Genomic DNA, 16,614 nt, shown 5'->3' on the forward strand with positions numbered 1-16,614 from the left:
TGAAATGAGTTCCGGACTGCCAGTTTCCGCTCCAACCATTGCAAGGATTTGGGGGAGCGAGCCAGTGGGTGACAACTGTCTCTCAAATAAACATTTTAACAGGAAAATGAAATGTGTAGCTGCCCTGGCTGCCTTCTGCAGGTGCAGAACCAGAGTGGGCGTGAGAAAAGGCCCCCATGCTTAAAGAACAGCACAGAGCACCGTGGCTGCGTGGAGAAATCTCAGGAACAAAACAGTGCGTGAGAACCAGCAAGTCACGGAGCCTAGATGCACCGCTCGTATAGGGCGCACATGTGCAAAAAGCACAATTTAAGGGTGTGTCTGTGTAACCAGAGGATGACGACACAGGAGGGAGAAAGAGGAAAAGGCTTGGTGCAAGCTACTGCAGCAGCTAGAGGTCTCACGGACTGGAACGACTCAGGGCTGGGTATGGCAAACATTGAGCATGGGGCACCACTATTTCTCCTTTCATCCTCCACAGACATTAAGACCTGCCTGGGGTGCCGGCATGCTGGCTTATAGACTAATCCTCCACCTGCAGAGCCGGCATCCCACAGAGGTGCCAGTTCGAGTCCTGGCTGCTCCACTTCCAGTTTGGCTCTCTCCTTAGGGCCTGGGAAAGCAGCAGAAAGTGGATCAAGTCCTTGGGACCCTGCACCCCTGTGGGAGACCCAGAAAAAGCTCCTAGCTGCTGACTGGCTCAGCTCTGGCTGGTGCGACCAGGAGGAGTAAATCAGCAGATGAAAGACCTCGCGCTGTCTCTCCTTTCTCTCTGTATGCTTCTCAGATAAAAATAGTTAAAAAAAAAAGATTTGCTTGGGACACCCGTGTCTCACAGGGAGTGCCTGGTTCAAGCCCAGGCACCTCTTCTTCTGGGTCCAGCTCCTTGCTAACTCACACCCTGGGAGGCATCAGCTGATGACCATTGGGTCCAGCCACCAACGTGGGAAACCTGGATACAGTTCCTAACTCCTAGCTTTCGCCCGGCCCAAGCCAGGAGGTCTGGCTGGTAGTTGGAAAGTGAACCAAAAGATGGCAGATCTCTCTCTCTCTCTTTTTTTAAAAGATTTGTTTTATTTTTGAAAGTCAGATATACAGAGAGGAGGAGAAACAGGAAGATCTTCTGTTGATTCACTCCCCAGGCGGCCACAAAGCCCAGAGCTGAGCACCCATACAGCATATTAACATCAGACAGTGGCTTTATGTGCTATGTCACAACACACAGATGTTTTACTTTCAATTTGTCTGTACCTTTGAATCTTTTATTATTAATTATTATTATTGGAAAGGCAGATGTATAGAGAGAGCATTGTATCATAGCTGTCCATGTTCAGGCTTTTCAGTGTGGTTATTGTACTTTTCAAGCCCACAATTCCCATTTTCTTCATAACTTCTGCCCCTTCACTGATACGTCCTCACTCACCACTGTCACCACACCTTCCTTATGTAAGCACAGTGGGGATTTAGTGCTCTGGCTGTTTTGGACACTGGGCCCTCTCACAGACAATTCCAGTTGTCTTATTTTTCCTGTGTATGCGTCACACCTTCTTAGTGACACTTCTGAGTTTGTTTACTTTAGGGGGAAGTTTGGGTAACAGATTCCAGCTTCCCGGCCTCCTGACCTCCCAGCCCCCACCCCCAAGGCCTTTGCTGCGGTGTAGCCCACTGGCTTGTTTGTTCAGGACTTGGCCGGGGGTTTGGGAGAAGTGTTTCTCCCCTGGTGCGTGAGCTCTAACCTAGCTCCTTCCAGTGGCAGCCTTGGACCTGCCCACAGTCACTGAGATGACAATGGCTTTCGCAGGTCTGACAGCCTCTGCCCTCGACTGCTTTCCCAGGCCACAAGCAGGGAGCTGGATGGGAAGTGGAGCAGCCAGGACATGAACCGACACCGTACGGGATCCCGGTGTCCGCAAGGTGAGGATTTAGCCACTGAGCCATCACACCTGTATCTTTCAGTCTCAATGATGTTTCTGTGCGCTGCCAATATGAGGGCACTTCAAAAAGCTCATGGGAAATGGAATTAAGATACATTTGGACCGGCGCAGTAGCCTAGTAGCTAGAGTCCTCACCTTGCACATGCGGGATCCCATGTGGGCGCTTGTTCATGTCCTAGCAGCCCCACTTCCCATCCAGCTCCCCGCTTGTGGCCTGGGAAAGCAGTTGAGGTCGGCCTAAAGCCTTGGGACCTTGCACCCGCGTGGGAGATCCGGAAGGGCTCCTGGCTTCAGACTGGCTCAGCTCAGGCTGATGAGGCCACTTGGGGAGTGAATCAACAAATGGAAGATCTTCCTCTCTGTCTCTCCTCCTCTCTGTATATCTGACTTTGTAATAATAAATAAATAAATTTTAAGATACATTTATTTCACTGCAAGAAAAATTGAAAATCATGCTTAGTTTTTTTCTGTGAACTTTTTCAAGTGCCCTCATTGTAGGATCTTGATTCTCATCTAGGCGATCTGCCTTTGGTTTGGAAAGTTCAATCAGTTCTCAGTTAATGTCATCCCGGGCATTTCCTGCTTCCTGCCCGGTATGTCTCACATTTTTTGGGCTGTGTATTTCTCTTTTATCATTTCCTTTTGTACTGAGTTTTCCAGTGTAATATCATGCACGCTTATTTTGTGTATTCTGACAAAACACAAGAGGCTGCATGCCATGGGAAGAATTTGTTTGGCTCATGTTTGTAGCTTTCCTTCCTTCCACAGAATGGTGGTGGTGTCCAAGCCATCAGCGGTCCCCAGCTGTGTCACAACATGATGGAGCAGGACTGAGGGAAGTGGTTGCACGCAGAGGAGCTAAGCAGGGGGATGGCCTTCCCTCATCTACCAGGAGATAAAATTAACCCACTCCAGAGGGCGGTAGCTTCAGGACCTGGGCGCTTACAGATCTCACCATGACAGGGGGACCTCACAGGCCTGTTATCAAGGCATTATATACTGTTCACTAACTTTGACGTTTCCATTGTACCGTGACATTTCCAACAGGTGGTCAGCTCGGTACATGGAGCACACTGGCTAACCATCAGCCCCCCAGCCCCGGCTGGGTGCAGAGCCAGGGCTGCCGAGCAGGGCTCTGGGCCAGCCCTGCAGACAGGACCCGGCTCACTCCGCCGCAGCTCCACAGGACCGTCCATGCTTCTGAGGAGGGAGAGTGAGAAATTAAGTGATGTGAATTATCTATCCTCAGCCTTTGGTTTTCAAGGCACTTCTGTCCTGCTGAAAATTCCTTTAAAAGACACAGACGTATCAAAACCGGCTTAGAAATGGAGGGAAGGGGGGCGGGGAGCGCTTAGAAACGGGACGGAAGCAAGGGGGGGAAAGCAGGCAGCAGTCCTAAGCTAACATCACAAAGACATCTTGCCACACCTGCCCCGCTAACCTGCCCCTGGTCCAGGCCAGGATGTGGCTGCAGGAAACCCAGCCTCTCCTCAGCACCTTCTGCCCTAAATGTTCATGCATAGATTCCCCCAGCACCCCTCGTCCCATTCATCCCCCTACACACACAGCCTGCCTTCTTCCCCTTTAGCCGCCGGGCAGTCACGCCACGCCTGGAGCTCACAACGGGCTCGGCAACCTGGAGTACCCGGACTTCTCGCCAGAACCCCTCGGCTACTCCTCCAGGACGCCCTGCTGGGTGTCCCGGGGCCACCTGGCTTCCCGAGCTGCCTTAAACCCAGCTCATCCGTCTTCACACGGCAAGGGCCCTGGCACCTGTCTCGGTTTGGCAAAATGACTTCACACACGCCCGTCAGGCAAATAATGCCCACCTCAACACAGGTGCCCAGGTCGGCGCAGGCTCAGCGCCGCGGAAGACGAGAAAGCCCCGGAGCCTCCGCCACGGACACACACACACACACACACACACACACGCCACCTCGCTCTAGTCCCCACGTCTCCACATTCCATTCCTCCACAGAGGCACGACGACGTGACCTTAACCGGCGCGCCTACAGCGGCCGGGTCTGCGCAGCCGCACACTGCCGACCCCGGCGTGCCTCGCGGTGAGGAGCGCGGCGCGGCGGGCTGATCGGAGGACCGACCAGCGGGCGGGCGAGCGTGGCAGGAAGCGGAAGCGGAAGCGGCCCGCCCCCACCCCGCCCCGCGCCGCGCCGTCGCCGCTCGCCGTGCGGACTAGCACTGACGTGTCTCTCGGCCGAGGCCAGGCTGGGCCGCGCGGGCAGCGCCGCCTCATTGGGAACGCAGCGGAGCCCAGGCGGGACGCCGAGCCGGAGCAGCCGCCGCCATGGCGAGTGAGTGGTCCGCGTCGGATGTCCCCGACCCACCCTGACCTCGTGGCGCCGCGGGACCGCCTCGGCCAGGCCCTCCCGGGACCCCGGCTCCTCCGCGCTTGTCCTGGGGAGGGAGACTTTGGGAGAGCGGTCGGTTCTCTTGGTGTCCTGACGCCTCGCTTCTCTTGTTTTCTCCCATCCAAAGTCAAATTTCTGGAAGTCATCAAGCCCTTTTGTGTCATCCTGCCGGAAATCCAGAAGCCGGAGCGGAAGGTAGGTTCTTCCCTTGTCCCTGGGCGCCGTCGGGGCGCTGCAAGTTCACGATACCATTAAAGATGGCTTCGACGCGCCCCGTGTGTGAACTCCTCTCTCACTTCCCCCTGGAGAGGAGGTGATGGTGGGTCCGGTGGGCCGGCTGTCTGGGAGCTGTCGGGTGGACAGATGCTCGGGTGGCCCTGTCCCAGAGAAGGGCCTCACGGACCTCCAGCAGAAGCAGGGAGCCCGTGGCTTTTCCCCCCTGCTGGCAGGGATGCCCTCTGGACCTCCAGCTGCTGTTCTGTAGGGCAGGAGTGGGTGCCTGCTGTGGAGGTGGTCGCCATCCCGAGAGTAAGGTGTTCTGTGAAGGGTCCCGCTGTTGCCAGCAGGTGCCTGGAAGGGAGTCGGTGTCGAGCCACGTTGCATCCTGATCAGAGGTGTCGCACAGCTGTCACACGGTGATGGAGACAGCTTGCCCTAGGTTCCTGTGTTAGGGCATGAGTAGTATGTATATTTTTTTGTCTCTATCTTGTCTTCAGGCTGCTGTTAGCGCACTCACAGATGGTTATGTGTAATTGACATCAATGTGAGTGGGCTCTTGGCACTATCTTTTGTGGATGGGCCCTACTTCCCAACTGCAGCATAGTGGAGATGGTATTAGCTTTGTAGCCAGGCTATCCCAGGTCCCACCCTGGACACAGCCTCTTATAACTGTGTGGCTTTGGCCTTGTATTTTAAGTGGCAGGTGGAATAAGGGAAGAGCAGCCGCGGCTCAGGAAGGGGTTCATTCTGGAACAGGTAACATCTGATGGAGGCCAAGAAGGACAGCTCCTTGGAGGGAGCAGAAAGGAACTGCAGGGAGGGGAAATGGCCATGCAGCCCTGGGTCTCCAAGGGGGACAAGGCTGGGCTGTTGTGTTGGATGGGAGGTGTTAGCGCGAGTTCAAGAGGCCAGAGGGGGCTGGGGAGCCTTGAAAGGGTGGGAGGGGACAGTTGTGGGAGGAAGGGAAAGCTTAGAGTGGGGACAGAGGCTGTCCAGGTTGGCGGGGGGGGAGGGGGCCTGGTGCAGAGGGCAGGAGCGACGCGAGCAGAGAGATTTTGAAGTTTTGGTGTTGAACTTGGTTGTCATGTCTGGCCAACTTGACGGCACAGGGTTTTTCAGCACAGCTTGTTGTCGGATTGGGTTAGTGTGAAGCTGTTAGCTTCTTGGCCAACTTCTCACTCCTCTGGTACGGTGGGGGGTAGGTGGGAAAGGGAAGGATTCTCAGCGGGAAGAGTGGACTCCTGGGGTTCCCCAGGGCCCCCCAACCTTTGTGCGAGTGACGTGTCATGACTCACTCCGTGGGGAGTGGGACAGGACGCTGCCACAGAACTCCTGTGGGTTTCTCTTCCCCTCGAGGGAAAAAGGGTTTCCATAGACAGCGTTGCTCACGTAAGACTGCCAGGCGCTCAGAAGCTGCTTCCCTCTCGAAATGCCAAGCGTGCCTGGCACTGGTGTTTGTTGGTGTCTCTGAAGCCGCTGCGCAGTGCAGGCGGCCCTGGGCAGGACGGTCCACTCCGGAAGCGAAGGTGGAGCACTCCTGGGCAGGACGGTCCACTCTGGAAGCGAAGGTGGAGCACTCCTGGGCAGGACGGTCCACTCTGGAAGCGAAGGTGGAGCACTCCCACTCGGCTGCGTAGGGAGGAACCTCGTGGGCAGGGGTGCTCACCTGCTTATTAGCCACAGGGACAGACCTCCATGCCGATGCCTCCCCAGACTCCCACAGCAGGCAGGACAGGCCAGGCCGGAGCCAGGAGCAGAGCAGGGAAGGAGGCAGGATCCCAAGGGCTCCGCACTCCTCTGCCTCCCACGGTGTGCATGCCCGCGGTGAGAGTGAGCAGAAGGCCGGGTTGGAAATTCTAACCAAGCCCTCTGAGAATGGGGGTGCTGGCATCTCAAGTCACAACTTGATCCACTGTGCCACAAGGCCTGCCTTATGAGCGTCAGCTCTGTGGTGGACATGGCCCAGAAGATATGACCATCTGTGAGGAGAGCTTGCTGGGGGTCAGGGACTGTCAGGTCACCTGCCAGGTGAAAAGCACGGCTTCTCACTCCGCCCACTCCAGCCGTGGGATTGGAGACAGGTCCCTCAGGTGTTCTAGGGTTCTTTCTTTCTGTAAAACGATGCCAGCGCTGGGTGGTGCGGGCGAAGCTCGCTGGCCAGGGGCCCTGTGGAGCTTTGCCGAGTAGCTGTGGTGTGTGGTGCCTCGTTCTGGCTCCAGGTTCGTCTCTGGTGAACAGAGGAAAGGATCTGATGTCAGTCCGTGTGCTCTGACTCGCTCCAAAGCTCACCCAGGGGCTCTGATCCATTCTCTTCTGCTCAGATCCAGTTCAAGGAGAAGGTGCTATGGACAGCCATCACCCTCTTCATCTTCTTGGTGTGCTGCCAGGTAAGCAGGGCTGTACAGGGCGCAGTTGGCATGGTGTTGGGCTGGGCTCGGAGCGTTTGTGCCAAGCTCTTTCTCGTGGCCCACAGATCCCCCTGTTTGGCATCATGTCTTCCGACTCTGCCGACCCCTTCTACTGGATGCGAGTGATTCTGGCCTCGAACAGAGGTAAGGCTCCGTCCTTCCCTGCCTTCTCTCACTACACTATGGGCTTGACTGGTCTCACTTAGTTTACTTACAAGGTTTGGCTTTCCTAAAGAGCACAGAGTATTTGAAAATCCATGGCTTGGGAAATGTGTGGAGTGTTCGTTTGCCACGCTAACTAGCCCGATTGCATGCTGAATTCAGGCATTGGCAGTATTTGCCACTGTTTGGATGCAGTACAAATCCGTAATGACAAGATAAGCTTACATCGCAGAGAATAAAGGAGCCGGATGGAAACAATATTGTATACATACCTGAAAATGGTGGCATTTTATTGATAACATTCTTTAGACTCTGTAATTTGTTTTTTCAGCTGCATTCTTTTTATACCTATAGGTTGCTTGTAGCTCAAAAAATATGTAACAGTATTTGTATGCTCTAACCAGGTACCTGTAGGCGGTGGGGGGATTCTGAATGAGTGTGTAGATACTGTGTTTGATTAATGCTTTTTTATAATATAGTTCAAATTAAATTCCAAATCAGGTGGAAATACAGCTCATTTGAATGTGGTGAAAAGTAGAGGTGTATTCACAACTAGATACAATTGTGCAGGTCCCCTTTCCTGACTCTGGAAATATTTGAATGTTATCCAGATATTCTATTAACTGGAGAAGGGACACTTCTTTCTTATCTCTGTAAAACCAGAGTGAACCTGTTTATGGGGAATTTAAACACAGCCGCCTGCTGGGTGCCATGTGACTTCCCAGGCAGCGCGAGATGCCACCTGGCAGGCTGGACAGAGTGAATCACATCAGACCAGTTATTCTAGAAATCAATGCTGCTAGTAGACAAACCCATGGAATTGTCTAAGGGGCCCCCTGTCAAATTCTACTTCCCCCTCAAATGCTGTGTACTTTTCCAAACTACATCAACTGTGCCTCCCTGCCCCTCCCCAGGCACACTCATGGAGCTGGGCATCTCTCCCATCGTCACCTCGGGCCTCATCATGCAGCTCTTGGCTGGCGCCAAGATCATTGAAGTCGGGGACACGCCGAAAGACAGAGCTCTCTTCAACGGAGCCCAAAAGTGTAAGAGTGTGACTGTTGCGCTGATGCCTGTAATCCAGAACTTGCATGTGCTGCGGAGTTGGTGACATCACTTTTGTCCCAGGTGCCATGATCACCTCGCCTGCCAGCTTTGCAGTTGCACCCTGTTGTGTACCACTTCTGGGGGAGTAGACATGCCAGGCATTGCCTAGGGGGTGGGCAGGGCAGAGGTTCCCTGGTGTCCCAAAGCCATGCGATGAAGTGGAAGGAGCAGGGCTTGAACATTCCCCCCTTCAGGGCCGTGAGAACCGAGCTCAGTCCCTGCCTCCCAGGGCAGCCAGCAGGCAGGTGGTTTCCGCCTTCGGGCTTTAGAAGGGTTTAGGGGAGGAGAGGAGTGGTCCCCTCGCGCACCCTGCTGCCTCCTGGCTCTGTGATCGCAGGAGCAGAGAGCTCTTAGGTCTCAGTGTCTCTGCTTGTTAATAAAATAACCAGTGTTCCTGTTAACAGTGAGGTAACTGAGCTATATTCATTAGGAAATGACATTCACACTTCTCCCTCAGCGCCTTAGCTGGATTTCTTAAGTTAGTATAAATAATTGAGTGAGAAATTCATCTCATTTAAACTTGCCAGTTTTAGATGCAAATCAAGATTTTAAATGTACACACAACATTTTTCAAAAGCACAAGACAGCTGTTGTCTCTTTGTCAGGATAGGTGTTTTTGGATTTGTGTATTTGCGCTGACACTGTGGTATCATAGGTGAAGTCTACATAGGCATGGTGCCGGCATCCCATATGGGTGCTCATTAGAGTCCTGGCTGCTCCGCTTCTGATTCCAGCTCCCTGCTGATATGGCCAGGAAGGTGCGGGCAGTGGAATATGGCCCAAGGCACGTGACCTCACACTGCCTGTGGTGACCACAGCTCTGTCTCTGCAGCTGTCTTGAAGTGATTGTCCTTCGTTCAACTTTCCTAACAACGAAGTTTGCTATATTGCAACTCTTACCCCCCCCCCCCCCCCCCGGTTCTAGAAGGAAAGATGAGGCTCAAGACCAGGAGTGTTTTGGTGGAAAGCATTTGTCATAGTGCTGTGTCCCCAGCCACACCCATTGGAGGTGGCACTGCCTTCACCTTTGGCCTCCCGCCTGGCGCGGTAGGTGTGCCATGACCGTTTCTTCTGGCAGTGTGGCTTGCCCCACCTTGAGAACACAGCTCTCTGTTTCCTAGTGTTTGGCATGATCATCACCATCGGCCAGTCCATCGTGTATGTGATGACAGGGATGTATGGGGACCCTTCTGAAATGGGTGCTGGAATCTGCCTGCTGATCACCATCCAGGTAACTCCCCTTGCACTGGGGGCCCTAGTTTGCCCTCCTGAACCCAGCAGAGGGGGAAGCTGGCGGAGGGCAAGCTCTGACTCCGTCTTTGGCTCATGTGTCAGAGAACCTGCCGATGAAAGGAGGAGAAGACCGTGTCACTGTGGGCAGTGAGACCATCTCAAGGTTTCTTCTCTGTTGGTTTTCAATCTCGCAGCTCTTTGTTGCTGGCTTAATCGTCCTGCTTTTGGACGAACTGCTGCAGAAAGGATATGGCCTCGGCTCGGGAATCTCCCTCTTCATTGCCACCAACATCTGTGAGACCATCGTATGGAAGGCGTTCAGCCCCACGACCGTCAACACCGGCCGAGGTAAGGGCCCTCGGCTCCCCAGCGACGGCCGTCCGGTGCCCCAGCCCACAGAATACTGTGCTCTGGAGCTGTGCCACTGGAGTCTTTCTCTGTGCACCTGCAGGTTATTTATTCTTTTCTTTTGTTGTTGTTTGACACATGAAGATGGCTAACTTGCATTTTTCATGCAGGAGTATGTCATGGACATGTGGCATGCTAGAATGTGTAATGCTGTGATCTGTTTGAGCATGAAGTTCGTTGCCAGGATAAGGCCAAGTTTATGGGAGCCAGTCATCTGGTAGACATTTAAATAATTCCTGATTTTTTGTTGTGTTGACATTAAGCATCCTCATGCATTTGACTCTCAGAAAATTGAGTTTCAAGAAAAAATTGCTAACCCAGAGCACTCAGCTCTTTTGAAATCGTAACTTGAACTTGGGTTTGCCCCCTGGGTTCAAAACCAGCTGCTCCTGTTAGTTGCGCGTGGCTTTGACTTTGGGTATATTCCTTCCCTTGGAACATTGGTCGCCAAGATGGAATTTATAATGCTGGATTTTGCAAATTACATTATGCCTAACAGTGACTACAGATCAGGTACTGGTATGTTCTGTTATGTCCGCCAAAGAGAACCGTGGATATCTGGTGGCAGGAGATATTTATGGTTAAGATTTGTGACAGAAGGGAAGCCTGAGACCAAGATTGGCTTGAACACAGGAGGCTATTTTTGTTGCTGAATAGGTTACTCAGAACAGGCCCATGAGAAATGCTCATGCATTTGAATGTTTCCCCGGATCTGAATACTGGAATTAGTCCTGGCTTCCAGAGACAGTGCCTTGTGTTTACTGAGACCCAAAGTGGGTTCCTGGACAAGTGAAGGCTGCTGTGCCTTACGGAGCACAAAGCAGAGGTGAAAGCCGAGGCAGGAAATGCCTCAGAGAGCGGGTAGGAATTTGAGAAACAGCTTAAAAATTAGATGATAAAATTTGAAACAGCTATGGTACCTGGTACCACCATTAACTACCTTCGTTTCAAAAAATATCTCTCACGGACATATCAGGTGCTGGGTGCTGCTATAGACACTGGCAATACAGAGTAAATAAAACACACGTTAGGATGTCAGGTGCTGTTATGGGGAGCCTGGATAATAGGAAAACGGTGCCAGAAGATGAACTGCTGGAGAGGGTTGCTGCTGTGGTAGCTTGGGTGGCCAGGGAAGGTGTCATTGGCAGCTGAGGAAAGTCCTGCAGGAGGTGAGGGCGTGCCTGGCAGAGCAGAGGCCCCAGGTGGACGTGCACTGCTGTGTTCAGGATCAGTAGGTGTAGCCAGAGCTGACTGAGCCAGGGGACGGCAGAGGTGATGCGGAGGGGCCCCGCACAGGTCCCCTACTCCTTTCCCTGGGCTGCCTGGGCTCCCGAGGCCAGCCTCGTGCCATCCGAGTAGGTCAGGAAGGGACAGCAGGTGCTTCCAGGTGTCACCTGTTAGGACACACGGCACACCTCACCCCCGGTGGGACAGCAGCTGGGTTCCTTCACCGCAGTTGTCCCCTGCCTCCCCAGGAATGGAATTTGAAGGTGCCATCATCGCCCTGTTCCACCTGCTGGCCACACGCACGGACAAAGTGCGTGCGCTCCGAGAGGCCTTCTACCGCCAGAACCTGCCCAACCTCATGAACCTCATCGCTACCATCTTTGTCTTTGCGGTGGTCATCTACTTCCAGGTGCGTTCCAGCTGGCCATGGGCAACTGGCGTTTGTGAGGTGTTTGTATCCATCACATGCTCTTACTTGACCAAATGATCCACTTGTTCCTTTTGCTGAGCCTGAGTCAAGAGCCCGTCTGGGCATGGCCGGCACTGCAGGCCAGCACTGAGCACTGGTGCTGTGGTCCTCGGGCTGCCGAGCCCCTCTGTAAGTGAGGACCAGGACACCGTGCCCCACAGAGTCCATTCGTAGGACACTGGGCTGCTCCGTTCAGGGTCTTAGTCCCGCGGCCACTGAGTGGTGTGAGCTTGCAGAAGCACCCGTGGGCTTTGGGTGCGTGTCCTTTCACCCTTCTCTGTGGCCCCACACGGGTGTGGCTGTACTGTGGTCATTTGGTGTCTGATAAAAATAGACTCACTTTGCTGTGTTGGGCTCCAGCCAGCCTTCCTGGGGCCCTCCTGTGTGTGTTCCCATATAGCAGTGGTGGTGTGGGTTCAGAGCGGTGGGAGCACTCAGGGGCTCTCAGAACTGACCCCCAGGACTGCCTCCCTCCTGGCCAGCCTAACCACCCCAGCCTGTCTCTGAACAAAGCAGTGATGGGGCCTGGTGTTCTCCTCAGGGCTTCCGAGTGGACCTGCCGATCAAGTCCGCCCGTTACCGGGGCCAGTACAACACTTACCCCATCAAGCTCTTCTACACCTCCAACATCCCCATCATCCTGCAGTCGGCTCTGGTGTCCAACCTGTACGTCATCTCCCAGATGCTGTCCGCTCGCTTCAGCGGCAACTTGCTGGTCAGCCTGCTGGGCACCTGGTCTGTGAGTACAACTCTTGTAACCAAAAATCATCTTCAGCAGGGGTGGGCATCAATGTGTATGGCTCACGAGCAGTATGTTATCCAGGGAATCTCCCAACCGTGCCTTTTACAAATGCAGCACATTAAAGTTTGCATTCAGGAAGGACGTGCACTTTGGGTACTGGGGTAAAGTTGTGTTGTTTCTTTGGAGCAACATGTGCTGCTCCCGAGGCTCAGTGAGCCAGTCATCACAGGGTCCATGTGGGGTGCAGGGTCACTTAGGATGGGCCTCTGCTTCCCACCCCACTCCTACTGATGCTCCTAGAAGGCAACAGGGGGCAGTTTGAGTAATTGAGTCTCTTCTGTTCACCTGGGAACCCCAGGTTGAGTTCCCAGCTTCCGGCTGCCGCTGGCCCAGCCCTCCCCTTGGGAGCTCACAGTGGACAGGAAAATCTGTCCCCCTCTGTCCCCCTCTGTCCCGCTCACGGTCAGGGAGTGCAAGCCTGTGTTTAAAGGAGGCAGCAGCCCTCACGGGCTCTTTATTTCTTGTGTTTAGGACATCTCCTCGGGGGGCCCGGCCCGTGCTTACCCAGTGGGTGGCCTTTGCTACTACCTGTCCCCTCCGGAGTCCTTTGGCTCCGTGCTGGAGGACCCCGTCCACGCGGTCGTGTACATCGTGTTCATGCTTGGCTCCTGTGCCTTCTTCTCCAAAACCTGGATCGAGGTCTCGGGTTCTTCTGCCAAGGACGTGAGTATAACCACAGGCGTCTAGCGACGAGCCTGTCGCTGGCCGAGGGGTCCTGACGTGTTACCTCCCTGCAGGTGGTGGTTGATGACGCACAGACTGGCTCTGCTCCCACATGGGAGATCTGGGCAGTGTGAAGGGTCAGCAGACGGAGGCCAGCAGTGTACCAGCTTTACACTGTAGTGTGACATCCTTATAGCTGTCCCGAGAGCCTCTCTGTCAACATTGTTAGGGCTGGAAAAGAAACTCAGCCCTGGTTAGTGTCACGTCCCCGCTCAGCCTCCTCCGCATGGTGCCCGCAGGTTGCAAAGCAGCTAAAGGAGCAGCAGATGGTGATGCGAGGCCACCGCGAGACCTCCATGGTCCACGAGCTCAATCGGTGAGTGCTGGCCCTGTGTGCTCTGTGCTAATCTCCACAAGGCTGGGCCTTGGGATTTGCTGGTTCACCAAGTCTCATTCTTGGCTTACAAGACAGTAAAGGTCCCTGTGCAGGGAAATAGTCAGGAAATGGCCATGTACCAGATATTGCAGATTGAAAAGGAAAGGCCCGGGACTTTTCCCTCAAAGTGGGGAGAGGACAGCCTGTGGCCAGGGGCATTCGGGGGGTGGGGGTGCAGGTTGCGGTGGGCCTTCACCTCGGCTCATACCTGTGGGCTGCTGAAGGGAACAGAGAGATGGCATGCTGCTGCCGGGGATGGCAGCCACACAAGGCAGGTACGGGCATGGTTGGGCCCAGGACAGGGCCACGAGGTGATGGCGGCTGAGTCCAGGTAGCCTTGGCATGCCTCCTAGCACTCGTGGACTGCCTATCGTCACAGGCAGTAGAGTGGCTCCCTGGGTCCGGAGGGTGGCAGCTGGCCTTTCCAGCCTCCGCCTCTCTCCCGGCTTATCCATCGTCACTTGCAAGCAGTGAATCCCATTCAGTACGCACGTGAGCATGGCTGTGTCCTGCTAAGGTGCTGGCACAGGCACGTGTTGAACAGTTTTTCCTATGGGCCGTACCTTTCCGGCCCCTTTGCTGAAGGGAAACACTACAAGAAAAGCCAGACTTGCACATTTGCCATCCCTAGCAGGGACAGCAGCCCCTCTTAGAGAGCATCCACTCTCTCGGTAGTAAGCCTCTAGATTTTTGGCACTGTTCATTACAAATGACAATATAGAGTCTCATAAGTTTTAAAAATATGTAGTGGGCACACTAAAATAAAAAAGGAATTAGTGGAACTAACATATATAATACTCAGTTTATCCCATTGTATCCAGAGTATCATTTCAACTAAAAGTAACAGAGGACAAGTTGCAGTGAGGTGCCTTACCATCTTGTTTCCACATCATCTCCCCTTGGCTGAGCCAAGTGGGGCCAGCGTGTCCACCTCACAGGCCACACAGCAGACGAGGTTATGAAGAGGTAGTGAGGTGGTCTCTGACTTAGGCTGCTGCATCACTGATGAACCTGCTGGCCACGCAGCCCCAACCAGGGGGATGCAGGGAGCCCAGAGCTCACCATCTGCCACTTGCCAGGTACATCCCCACGGCTGCAGCCTTTGGTGGGCTGTGCATCGGCGCGCTCTCAGTCCTGGCTGACTTCCTGGGCGCCATCGGTTCCGGTACGGGAATCCTGCTCGCGGTGACCATCATCTACCAGTACTTCGAGATCTTCGTCAAGGAGCAGAGTGAGGTCGGCAGCATGGGGGCCCTTCTCTTCTGAGCCATGTCTCCCCAGGGACCCAGGGAGGCCGGGAGCTCTGGAATAGCCCAGAAACCGGGGCGTCCCCCATGAGAGAGCACTGCTGTGGCTTCATTTGGACTTCATTTAATGTTTGTTTATTTGTTTGTTTTTTAAATTTCATATTCCTTCATTCCACTTTGTAAAGTGCTAGACATTCTTCACTTTGAAAATTTGCTTTTTATCCTGGCACTGGCCGAAGGACCCATACAAGTAGGTTGGTTGCACACAGTCGTCCCCAAGCATCCAAATAACACTTATTTAGCCTTGGCATCTCCTCCGAGCCGGGCGCAGCTGCAGTGGTCTCGGCCGACCCCCCACTGACGGAGCTGCTTGTCCTGGATGGAAGCACAAAGCCTGCAGTGGCGGCTGTCATTTGGGCAGGAGTGTGGGGGGCCGGGGTTGTGCAGGTGGAGCACCTCGCCGCAGGGGTCTCCCTCACAGTCAGGCCAACTGCATGGCTCAAGACTGTTTCTCTGTGAGACACCATTGTTGTCCCTTCTACCCATTATTTTTAAAGCACAGAGCTTCTTCCAAAAGAGGCCTACGACTCCCAGAAGCCATTCGGGGCTGCCTGTTAATTTTCCCGTGTGTGCTGCAGGTTGGGCCTTGAGGCTGGGAGCAGGCTGTGGTCCACTCCTGTCCCCTCTGCTGGAGAAAGGCCAGGGTTTGGCAGCTACTAGGTGGACATGGCCAAGCAGGACAGGTGTCGGTGTGGAGGGCCCTTTTACTGAAGAGCGTCTGCCCAGCTTCTGCCAGTTGTTCCTGGACTACACTCACGGGTACTCACTCTGCCCTAAAGGGGGAGCAGTCATGGCCAGCATGCTGCAGAGCCCCTCCTGTCTTCATTGTCTTGGCTTACTGTGCTTGGGACCAAACACCAGCAAGATGGGAGGTGCCACAGCTGCCCTCTGCTCCCCGGCTGGCAAGACCAGGGCTGGAGCACCTGGGCTTTTCTTGGCACCCTGGAGCTTCCCAGACTAAGGCTAATGTACCGATGGCAAGCGACCTCAGTCCAGGGGTCGCAGCCCTCCCTGAGGCCATCGTGGAGCCCCTTCTGGCAGCCAGGGAACTAGGCTTTGAATGGATCTTTAGCCATCAGTGGGACCAAGGGTATTCCCCTGGAGGATACCCCCATGCTACAGAGGGCGCCCGGCAGGTATGCAGCCACGCAGGGAGCTGCCGCACCAGCAGCACACAGCCCTCTCCCAGGTCAGCAGAGGTGGCTAACCCTACCTGCCTGAGTCAGGGAGGGGTTTCTCACAGCACCTCATTAGCAGTGCCCACCACACAGACTGGGCTAGAGTTGCCCAGCAAATTGGCAGCACCACAGGAGCAGCCCCAGTCCCTTGACCCACACAGCCCAGGACTCAACACCATACCACATGTGGCCTTGTCTAGACCCAGTCCTGAGCCAAAGGGAGCTTGTAAGACCTGGTGCCCTCCCTGTCCAGGGCCCTGCCCCTGCCCACAGGTTGTGGACTGCCAGGCCCCAACAGGAGCTGCCGCCATCCTAGCCATCCAGCTGGGCCCTGTGCAACCTGGGCTTGCGGCCCGTGCGTGATGGTTGGTGGGTGGGTGGGTGGGTGGGGGCTAAGCCGTGCTTGCACGGGACTGTCACTGTGGATGCCAAAATGGCATAACTGAGATACGGTGAATAAATGACAAATAAAGCCAACTTTTTACAAACTGCTTGATCATGATCTTGTTTCTGAATTAGACTGTGTTCCCAAGGAGCTCCTTTAGACATGTCCTGGCTCATATGGGGGACATCTCAGGTGGGGCTCCCCTCGGCCAGGGGAAGCCTCCTCAGACTTTTGTCCCTCCTGGTGTAGTAGGACCTCGGGCTCACATCTGTGATGACCTGAGGCATGCAGAAGCCCGAGGGCTGGT

The 16,614-nt window shown here is 54.5% G+C and overlaps 1 protein-coding gene across 1 annotated transcript; it reads left to right on the forward strand.

The window, feature by feature from the left end:
* The first annotated feature begins 4,063 nt into the window (after nucleotides 1-4,063).
* On the forward strand, nucleotides 4,064-16,411 carry SEC61A1 (SEC61 translocon subunit alpha 1). Its single transcript, XM_004581347.2, has 12 exons — nucleotides 4,064-4,246; nucleotides 4,431-4,498; nucleotides 6,844-6,909; nucleotides 6,996-7,074; nucleotides 8,007-8,138; nucleotides 9,321-9,430; nucleotides 9,627-9,780; nucleotides 11,316-11,476; nucleotides 12,078-12,275; nucleotides 12,810-13,001; nucleotides 13,301-13,377; nucleotides 14,517-16,411. Exons 1-12 carry the CDS (start codon nucleotides 4,240-4,242, stop codon nucleotides 14,701-14,703), a joined length of 1,431 nt encoding a protein of 476 aa, XP_004581404.1. The 5' UTR covers nucleotides 4,064-4,239; the 3' UTR covers nucleotides 14,704-16,411.
* Nucleotides 16,412-16,614: the final 203 nt, after the last annotated feature.

The sequence above is a fragment of the Ochotona princeps genome, chromosome 21 (genome assembly GCF_030435755.1).
Source record: "Ochotona princeps isolate mOchPri1 chromosome 21, mOchPri1.hap1, whole genome shotgun sequence".
NCBI classification, from domain to species: Eukaryota; Metazoa; Chordata; class Mammalia; order Lagomorpha; family Ochotonidae; genus Ochotona; species Ochotona princeps.

Excerpts from the sequence above, each read along its gene's own strand:
- SEC61A1 (XM_004581347.2), top strand. Across the intron at positions 11,477-12,077 it reads CGGTGGTCATCTACTTCCAG|GGCTTCCGAGTGGACCTGCC; the intron begins GTGCGTTCCAGC and ends TGTTCTCCTCAG. Across the intron at positions 13,002-13,300 it reads CGGGTTCTTCTGCCAAGGAC|GTTGCAAAGCAGCTAAAGGA; the intron begins GTGAGTATAACC and ends TGGTGCCCGCAG.